We start from the raw sequence: 10,000 nt of genomic DNA, 5'->3' as shown, positions 1-10,000 counted from the left end.
ATTCCTTCGTTTATCACCTCCACAAAACGGTTTGTGGCCATTTTTAAAAACCGCTTCGGCGATTATCGCGTAATAATCACCTCAACGGTAGCCAATCAGCGCAGAGAATTTTCAATAATCACCAATGTAATTATATTAATTCAGTTTATTGTTTTAGCATATTGGATTTCGCACAAGGCTATCAAGACAGTATTTGATGTTGAGGATGGATTGGTGCCTTCTCCATTTGATGTGACTTATGTTAAAAAAAGATTTTTTGAACACTTCAAGGTATTTGAATGTAATTTACAACTGCATCGAAGAGATGTATTTAGCAGCAATTTCTGGCAACTCATACACGGATAAAATCTCGGGAATAGACCACTTTCGATAAATTAAAATTCAGCTTGATAGTGAGGCTTAGAGGACACAAACAAAAGAAATGAATAAACATGTTCATTCAGTTTCCTTTGTTTTTGTCCTCTAGGCCTCGCTACCAAGCTGAATTTATATCGAAAGTGGTCTATTGGACCTATTGTTGGTATTCACTCACGTGATCAACAGCCATGTTTTTCAACGAAAACAAAAGAAAACGTTTTGATAATAATAGAGTTCAATTCCCGGAGGATTTGGTGGGGACACCAACATGGTCAATGTTTCTTTGTTTAGGGGCACCAACATGGCGGCCGTGACGTCATGTGAAAACCGAGAATAGCCTCATGATCTCTTATTTAAATGGTCACTCACTGGCCAATGGAGACTCGTGGAGCTTAGCAAGTAATCCTTTAAGCACCGAGGGGGAGGGGGGGGGGGGCATGGATGAGTGAAATCTTCTGACTTAAGACAGAATAAAATCCGTAAGTGGCACTCTTGGGTTAAACTAAAAAAAATTAAAATTTGTTGGCCATTCACGTCCCTTGCAGATTGACAATTTGTATGGAATGTTGGATCATTTGTACGCCAAATTTGACAAAGCCCATGTGGCTGGATTGTGTAAAGCGTTAGCTGTAGGTAAGTCAATAGCATTTTTAATGACCTTAAAAGTCTCTTAAAACGGGCAGCATTCAAAGAATTGTATTAAATTTTAATCTTCATAGTTTCCTCACAATCTATAAAATATTCTATTCCTGTCTCTCTCTGATGACTTGTCTTGGAAAATATTGTAAGGAAAAGGAAATGGATGCCTTTTTTCTTTTTTCGATTTTGCCTCTTTTTTTTTCGTAGAATAACTCAATATACGTCTTGTGGGTGGAAATATAATTAGGAATCTGTGTGATTGTAAGAGAATTTGCCCCCTTTTTGAATACATTTGATAATAATTATTACGCTGGGTTATTACTAAGAGTTTTGAAAAAATCTACGCTGGCCCATTCTTTTCCTCTCACTATTTTATGTTCGATTTGTATACCGTTATTTCTTATTTTAATTTGTCAAGTTCTGTGGGAGTCCGAACCTACAACGATTAGGAGGTGAACGAGTTACCACTAAAAGTTATCTCCATCTTGTGTATAAAGGTGGGAAGTGAGTGTAACATTAAGATGAGAACTGAATGAAATTACGAAACGACAAACCCCAGTGGACAAGCAACAGAAAGTGGGTTATCGGGTTCCTCCAGCCTCTTGTTTTAACTTTAATAAGTACTACTAAATCAGAATACACTATACTTGGAGTTCAACTAGATAGCAATAGCAAAGAGGACAGACCGCAACATTAGGAACTCCATTCTCTTTGCGAATAGTGTGTTGGTCCTTTTTTGCGTCCCACAGGATTATGAACATTGAAGGGTTGTGAGACGGGGCCTACGGTTTATAGTTATCCGAGAAGACTAGAGAGTCTAACCATTTGCAGATGTCATTACAAAGGCAGCACTTTCTCCTCAGTTATTCAAAGTTATTTTAACCCTGTTCCGTCCGGAGTTTCTGTCCGGCGACCTCCCGGGCACAGTAGCCCGATGCTCAACCAACTGAGCCAACCCGTCAGCGGTTTAGTATTTAGTTTTTAGGTACCCAGTATCATTTGGACTTGTCTCTGTGTTACAGGCGCAGCCGAAGACAAAGATCTATTATGTTTGCACCTGTTTAACCAGGCGGGCGAGGTGTTAGGAACACACGTTAGGGCTGTTATACAGCACATGGACGACGTAAGTTTGACAGGTCCCCTTATTTAGGGAAATAACGTATTTTTGAAGTGTTCAGCTATATTCAAATGCGCGGCTTACAAATCTGATAAAATCTGGGGCAGACCACAAACCTAGAGGATATGTATATACGTTCGGTTTTCTCTCCAAATATCCAAACCGTTCACATCAATTTTATTCCCGATAGGTTGGTAGCGCCCTTTTCCTAGCCGAACACTTCGGTATAATCGCGAAATGAATTTTATTACAGTAACGCGATGTCATATTTTCAGATCACTATTTTGTAGCCGCGTCGTCCTCTTATTAAGAGAACTTTCTCGAAACGTTTCTTTGTCGTTCTTCCTAACAGGCGCTTGTAGAATATTATACCCTTTTATAATTGTTAAATGATAAAATTAGTACCGGCTACCCAGTAGAAAGTGGTATGAATGCTCTTAAATAAGGAGAAAATATGACAAAGAAAAATTAACGTCACGTTATCACGGTTTTCCTAAAACTTTCCATTGGACCAAAAGTTTTAGTTTTTCGAGTGGCCGCTCGAAATCAATCACATCAATGAGTATTCCTCCAATACATAAACAGAAATTACGTCGGGGGAGGAATGAACCAATGGGACGTGATTTTCCGGTTGTTCCGGAATTTAGGAACTTCAGGACGACTTCGCAATGTGCATGTACCCAAATTTCCGGTTTTGTTCCCCGGAATATTTCGCTTCCATTTGATTCCTTACCCGGTTTGTTCAAAGTTTCTGGTCGAATGGAAAGCGCCCTTCAAATTTAGCTGGTTGTTTTTGCAGGGGATAAATGTGTCATTCGCACTGTCACGTCATTGCGTGACATTTCCGAGAAGACCTGGGACCACAGCCATCCCATGATGCCACGCGCTTTCACGTTCCATTCTTGTGGAAAATGTTTGCGCCTTTAGCATCGTGTTTACCTTCGTGGTCTGCGATGCATGATGTGTGCGTGAAACCGCGAGTATCCTGATACCCCTCTAGGAGCAGAGTAGGGAATCAACAAACTCAATTCACATGTGACTACTCACTCCCAGTCTGGGAATCGAACTCAGGCTACATTGGTGGAAGGCGAGTGATCTCACCACTTGCGCCAGCCCTGCTCCTCCAAAAAGCTATAGTTTTTGCTCATTAAAAGTGACCCTTAGACGTCGGTCCTGCTAAAATGTCCTGTTTCGATTTGATAGGAATGCCAAGAGGTACTCCTTAATAGTGACAAAGGATTGCGGATCACTTGTGTTGGCGCCGTTTGGCAAAGTTGGGAACTTCTAAGAGATGGTTAGTAAGGAAACCGATTTTTCTTTGCTAAGTTCTTTGACAAGTAACCATAAGTTTTAAAGTTTGATTGTTTATCATCTACCAAAAGTTCCCGTGAGGTATTTTGGGTATTTTTGACTGGCAATTCCAAAATTTCTAACAACATTTCCGAAAGGAGAGTTTGTTTTTCCAAGTCTGTAGTTTATCTTCGTTGTATACTCTCTTTAGTTGTGACATTAAGCTCCGTCTTTTAAAGAGGTCTTTCAAAATGAAAAGACTGCATGCGGACGTCTCGGAAGACAGACTTCCGCTAGAACAAAGACTTCCGCTCGTCTAAAAAATAACTTTTGTGGACATGACATATCCCGACCAACTCCCTGAGACCTCCGTCTCTGTCCCCCTCATTTTTCTCTTGGTTTAGGGTTATTGTTAACGGTTCTAACGAATTTAAAGTATGGAATGGGCCTGTGATTCACTTTTGCCTTCGAGGAAAACGTCTAACAAAAACAGTAGTCCTAATAGTTTACCAGAACATGTTCTACGCAAACACTAGTTCGCTCACATTGTACGACGCGAACGAGATGTAATAATGGCTAAAGATTTAGACTAGAGCAAAGTTATATTTTGAGGTAACGTTTTTGTCGACGTGGCCGTCGTAGATCTTAAAGTCCCTAATAAATTAACAGTCCTTGAGGAGAATATGATATTTTATTTCCTTACAGGGTTTATAGCTGGCATAAAAGGCTCTTCCGACAACACTGCAGTACAAGTTAAACGCTTCTCTTTAGTAAAATTACGAGAAAGTTCAGCGGTTGGCGCGGCTGCGTTAGGGGCGAAATGTGCTCACTACTCTCTTCCTATCGACTATGGCTCTATGGTGGATGAATTTTTCTGTTACGAATTTGAATGAAAAGAGAGGTTTATTCCCTGTGTTCTTACACCACGACAAGAGCCCATCACCAGGCTGCGCGAAAGCTGGACCGAGCCCTTGTGTTCTCATTTAAGCTCTATCCAGCTTTCGCGCGGTCGTTGCGAATCGACCCGGAAACAGACGGTCCGCTACGCAGGTTACTGTATGGTATGACGGAGGAAAAACGAAAGGATCCAATATTTGCAACATTGAATAGACTTCGTGTTTCTGAGTGGTCAATGACAAATGCATAAATAGATTCTAGAGTGCAATATGGAAGTTGCTATGGAAACACAGCGATGGAGTAATTTTGTTGAGTGTAAACTAAATAAAAAATCGTGTAAACTATAACGATCATCGCAAGATAAGTAGCAAAGAGAGAGAGAGAGAGAGACATTTAATATGCGATTTTCCAGTTTATACAACAGCATACAATTTATACACAAACACGAAACACAGAGGAATTGTTAACACTTTGCAAACGGGACTGCACGCTAACTATTTAATTCTTAGAAACGGACACTTTGAAATTAACACCTCATACGAGAAGTTTTAAATTTACATCTCCTTACATAAACTAGCTCGTGTATTACGGCTCTTGCAATACGGGCGTTGCTATGGAAACACAGTGACACTGCGATGGAGTAAGTTTGTTGAGTATAGAAGGACTGAAACATCGTGTGAACTATTTCGTCCATTTCGAGATTTATGTTCACTCTTGATATTTTCAAAGTTACGGCTCGTACAATTTTGAGAACTTTCAAAAAATCACTCATGACCATAATTCACGAAATTCCTTTACGATTTTAACCTTAGTAACCTGGCATTTAAATCAAAGTGGGGCTATAGTTGACCTAGTTGTGAGAGAGACTTTTTTGATAATCATTCTGATGCAAACTTGTTAGCGGCAGAAAAGGATTGAGGTCCTTATCAAAACCAAGTTACCTACGGCCTCGACGCCATTGATTGGTCAGGAATTTGAGCACACAACTTCAAAAGAGTCTGTTACATAGGATTTCAAGTGATAACTTTGTGAAGAAACTACAAAATTTTAGTATCGACATTGTCCACAAAGATGTACAAATAAGGACGTTTCGTCCATTAGCACTTCGTTTGAACAAATCATGCGTATCTTCTGTAAAACTTTCGCAGTAATTTTTGTTATAAAAGGACATTAACGTGAAACAAGCATGGAAAGGAATTCTACGGTCCACGAATTAATTGAAGAAAATTGGTCTTCTTTTCTTAGGGAGACATTTTCTCGTCTTTTTCTTTAATGGCGGCTTCTTGTTGGTTTGCAATCTCTTTTTCCTTCCTGTTTTGCATTTCATAACATTCGTTGGTCAGATTTAATTGCATTCTGCAGTTGTACACAACTATACATTAAGTGCTTTGTTATGTCTCCCAACTCAAAATAGTCTAAAGAACAATACACGGATTTTTACACGGAATTTACCGCTGTTTCAAAGGTGCTTGACCTGATCATGTGCGAGTCGAAAGTTCAAGTCGTTGCTTCCCTAGGGGGTTTAATAGTGAGTTTTGTTCGCCCTAGGGAGTTATTGAGTTTTGACCCATGACACGTGACACGTTCTCCTCCAATCGGAAACCGTATTTGAGTTGGGAGGTGTAACAAAGTACAATATATTGTGGGCTTATGGTCAGCCTCTATCACATAGTCTACACGACTTTTATTGGTATAGCAGCAGAGTATCACTGGGGTACTGATATCTTGTCAGCAACACAGCATGTTCTATGCCGTATCATATAGCAGCTGTCATATCGAAATAGTATACCAACGCTCTTCTTGATACACTAGATTCGTATACATGCTTAGAGCTAGACTCTCTAATCTTTTAGCTTGCAGGAAACCATCCTGTAAACCACAACTTCAAGACACTCCCCTTGCTATCTTATGCAACACTAGAGAAAGGTGCGTCAATTTGCAGGTCTTTGTTAAGGGGCCTAACGGAAACTCATCTCCGACACTCTCCTTTGGAATTGAAAGCACCTCATCATAGTCTCTCCAGTATCGGCCGCCCAGCAACAAACTATGGCGCCCATTGTTGCGCTTTGAAGAACTCGTAAAAATATTATTAGTTTCACACGAGTGAAGGTTGCCCGAACGAGTTCGGTCTGATGAATTGCAGTTTTCTGCTTCTGCCGGTGCGGTCGTTTAGTTCTAAAACCATTTGAGTTTCAATTTCTTCGTTTTTTTCTTGATTATTCGGATGTAGTTACATCTGTTACTGCTCTATGTAGTCTCTACAAAGACAGTACTTTCGCAAATGCGGGCTTTTGTCCAGTATACATCTTGGCTGTTCTCCGTACAGATTAATTCCGCTTTTTTCGCCAGTGACCTGAAAATTATCGCCGTCAAAACTCGCCGATGCTCCCTTCATACAGACCTCTCCCGGGTGATGTGCGGATCTGCACTTGGTATGAGCATTTCTCAAGTGTCCTACCCTCTGTTGAAAACATCGGTTTCCTCCCGTCGGCATCGGCAGAACCAAGGTACTGCGCCACCTTAACATTCACAATTTTCTGATAAGCTGATGAGACTTCGTGGAGTTGCAAACGTAAACAAAGGCTTAAGCTTAGAGGCTCTGAAGCTGTTAAGTTATTTATGCGATAAAGAATTGCTTCGGCTGCGCCCCGCACGTGATCTTCTCGTGTATCGACCTCTTTCCATTGCAAGCATGGGCAATAATGTTCCGCAATTCCTGTACTTTGGCAATCACGTGATTGATCGAGTTTACTAAAGAGACTCTCTCCCCTCATTAAGTTATTAGGGGTTTGGGGAAAGCTTATAAGATGTCGAAACGTCGCGTACAAGTCAAATGGGGAGGTAACAAGCTTACTGTTTCCTTTAAGATTCTGAACAAGGCCAGGATATTGTTGCGAAAACCATCTTGGGAGAGTGAAAGCCATCGACGGCAGCCGTTCCTCTAATTTCCCTTGAAATGTTTCCCTGGCTTCACCGACTCTTGCCCCGAGGTCAGACATAACGATCAACAGTGTACGATTCAGAGAGTTCCCCTGATCCAAATCCTTCAACAAGGAAGCAAAATCATCCGCACATTGATAAACCGTATTTAAATTGTTATGAGAAATCTCTGTCATAAAAAATAATCCAAATTTAGGCTGTTGTGGATAAGCTTTGGTAAAGGATCTGATGTAATCAAAATGAATTTGATGGTGTGGTTTGCTGTGAACACAGTTGGGTGAGGTCATCCGCGCGGCTTGCCAAAAACATCTCGAGAAATGATCCGTTGGGGTTTCGTTGAACCCATGAAGTCGATAATTGAAAGCTGCATACGCTGGGCAGTCCTCGCTGAATAGTGTAGCGTAGCCTTGGGATTTAAAATCCTTGAAAATGTGTGGCCAGCGATCCAGAGGTTCGCTTCCTGGTAATCCTCGTCGAGCCTCTGGGAGCTCAGATTCAAATTTACCTAAATTGAACAAAGAGCAGATCAGGCCTACTTCCGTTATTTCGTTTCGTGCAGAGGTTTCCTTGATTTAGCTAGAATGAAAGAAAACCTCTGCACGGATCTCCTCGATGTTCTGTCACGCATGCGCGCCGCAACGTCACTTCCACTCTTCCGACATTGAGCATGCGTTAAAATTCAAACTGGTTATATAGCGGGCTTTAAACCGGTTAAGAGTTTAATGAATTCGTCCAAAGTACAGGACGACATCGAGGAGATCCGTGCGGAGGTTTTCTTTCGTTCTCTGAAGGCCTAGAGTGAGTCCCAAGCAAGCTCGTTCCCAGGAGCTCTTCTTTGAGCGGTCCTGGGAACGAGGTTGCTTTCCCTAGCAAGGTAGTTCTTTTCTTAAAGTGCACCTGAACTCAAATATTTTTCGTTCCTAATACAAATCTACCCATCCAATGCAAACATATGTCACCATTGTTACACAAAAATTTTGCTTTTTCTGTGCCGTGCAAGCCACGTAAACTTGGCAGACCTATTGTAGAAGTACAAGGAAAGGTTACGTTTATACAAACGTTGGCCGTGTAGCACTTATATTTTAAACAGAGTTAACTGAATAGAGTCTAATGTGAAGTGCTAGAATTCTATCCCATATGAACCATGTGAGCGTTAGCCCTACTGATGGAAATGGGCCCATACAAGGACAGAGAAAAACGGGATAGAATTCTAGCACTTCACATTGCACTCTATTCAGTTAACTCTATTGCAGAAGTGATTTGGACCCTCGACCGTGATGTGAGAGGCATGGGTCTATTCTCAATTTTTCGTCACAAAATGCTTTGCATTTCCGCTTTTAAAGAAATTTTGCATTGCAAAGCAGTTTGTGACGTAAAATCGAGAATAGACCCATGCTTGTCACATCACAGTCGTAGGTCCAAATTACTGCTAGTTTTGAAGGTAAGAGGTAAGAGGTAAGAATGGTAAAACACGTTGGCTTTAGGTAGGGAGTTTAGTACTGTAGACGAACAAGATTTGAGTTTAGGTGCACTTTAGAGCGGTTTTCAATTGAGTGTCGCAAGTAATTAGCGAATTGCTTTGGTTTTGCATTACTTCACTCAGTGATTGGTTCAAAGTTCTCGCGTCACTTTTTCAACCGATCAGAAGTGAAACCAATCGTGGCTTGTGCGTGTACATTTTCCCGCGCTTTGTGTCGTTACGTGTAATTATTTCGAGTTTTGATTGGTTTACTGGATTGCCTCCGTCCTTTTTGATTGGCCAAAGTAATTACTTTGGTTTTGGTTTTACGACAGTGGATTGAAACTCGCTTTAATACAAACAATTAAAGAAGGAATCATCCACTCTGGACTTCTTTTTCAAATAAATAGCCCTTTTCACGCTTAGTTTTTCTTATTTGCATTACAATATAATCTAACGTGGATGCGAGGCAATTTCGGGTTAAAACTATAAAATAGCCCGAAATTGCCTCACATACATGCTAGATTACATTGTAATGCAAATGAGAAAAACTAACCGTGAAAAGGGCTATTGACTGCAAAATTTGCTGGTTCATTAAGCGGAAAAGCCATACAGGTCGAAAGGGAGCCTTGCACTGTAGTGAGAAATTTCGCGAGGCATACCCTATCTGTGGTAACGATCAGGACCAAGCTCTTCAAAGGTGATCTTTAAAGCTAATCCTGAATTAGAGTAAATTCAATTGCAGTTAATTCACCTATCAAAGGAAGATTTTTTTGAAAAGTTTAGTCAACCACCTTCAATTTAGAATTTTTTGTATTCTACAAAATTTTCAATGTTGAGGCATTTCCGACGAGCAAAGTTGAAACCACGATTGTTCTTTAATCCAGGATTAACTTAAGCAGGTTTTTGGAAAACCGGGCCCAGAATTTGAAAATAGCTAACAATAATAATATAATTTAAATAATAATAATAATAATAATAATAATAATAATAATAATAATAATAATAATAACAACAACAGTGATAATGATGATACTAAGAGCTACTTCATGAAACTAAATAATTTAACGTGAATAATACGTAGCATTTTAAGATCTAAAATGATTTAGACTTTAAACTCCAAAAATAAAGCTAGTATTCATGACTTAACATTTTAATCAGGTTATGATATAATTGCTAATTTTTAAATTTCTACTAAAGGCAGCATTTTCCATTAAATTCGATTAGATCTTCTCTTGGCTGCCTCTTACATCTGGTGAATTGAATATGTTAATTTCATAAGAAGGGTCTAATATATTCAC

The 10,000-nt window shown here is 40.0% G+C and overlaps 1 protein-coding gene and 1 pseudogene across 1 annotated transcript in view; one reads left to right on the top strand and one right to left on the bottom strand.

Moving 5' to 3' along the window:
• LOC138041017 (N-acetyl-D-glucosamine kinase-like) overlaps nt 1-4,647 on the top strand; it is a 19,638-nt gene extending 14,991 nt beyond the window's left edge. The window contains exons 6-10 of the mRNA XM_068886780.1: nt 158-270; nt 903-990; nt 2,019-2,119; nt 3,317-3,407; nt 4,109-4,647. Coding sequence (XP_068742881.1) covers nt 158-270; nt 903-990; nt 2,019-2,119; nt 3,317-3,407; nt 4,109-4,296 — 581 coding nt within the window. The 3' untranslated portion in view covers nt 4,297-4,647. The remainder of the gene's footprint in view (nt 1-157; nt 271-902; nt 991-2,018; nt 2,120-3,316; nt 3,408-4,108) is intronic.
• Nucleotides 4,648-6,539: 1,892 nt separating this feature from the next.
• The window catches only part of LOC138040748 (uncharacterized), a 9,876-nt pseudogene continuing 6,415 nt past the window's right edge, over nt 6,540-10,000 (bottom strand).

This window comes from Montipora capricornis, chromosome 3 (assembly GCF_036669925.1).
Source record: "Montipora capricornis isolate CH-2021 chromosome 3, ASM3666992v2, whole genome shotgun sequence".
NCBI classification, from domain to species: Eukaryota; Metazoa; Cnidaria; class Anthozoa; order Scleractinia; family Acroporidae; genus Montipora; species Montipora capricornis.
The sequence above is the reverse complement of the archived record's forward strand: the minus strand, read 5'-3'. Positions and strand labels throughout refer to the sequence as shown.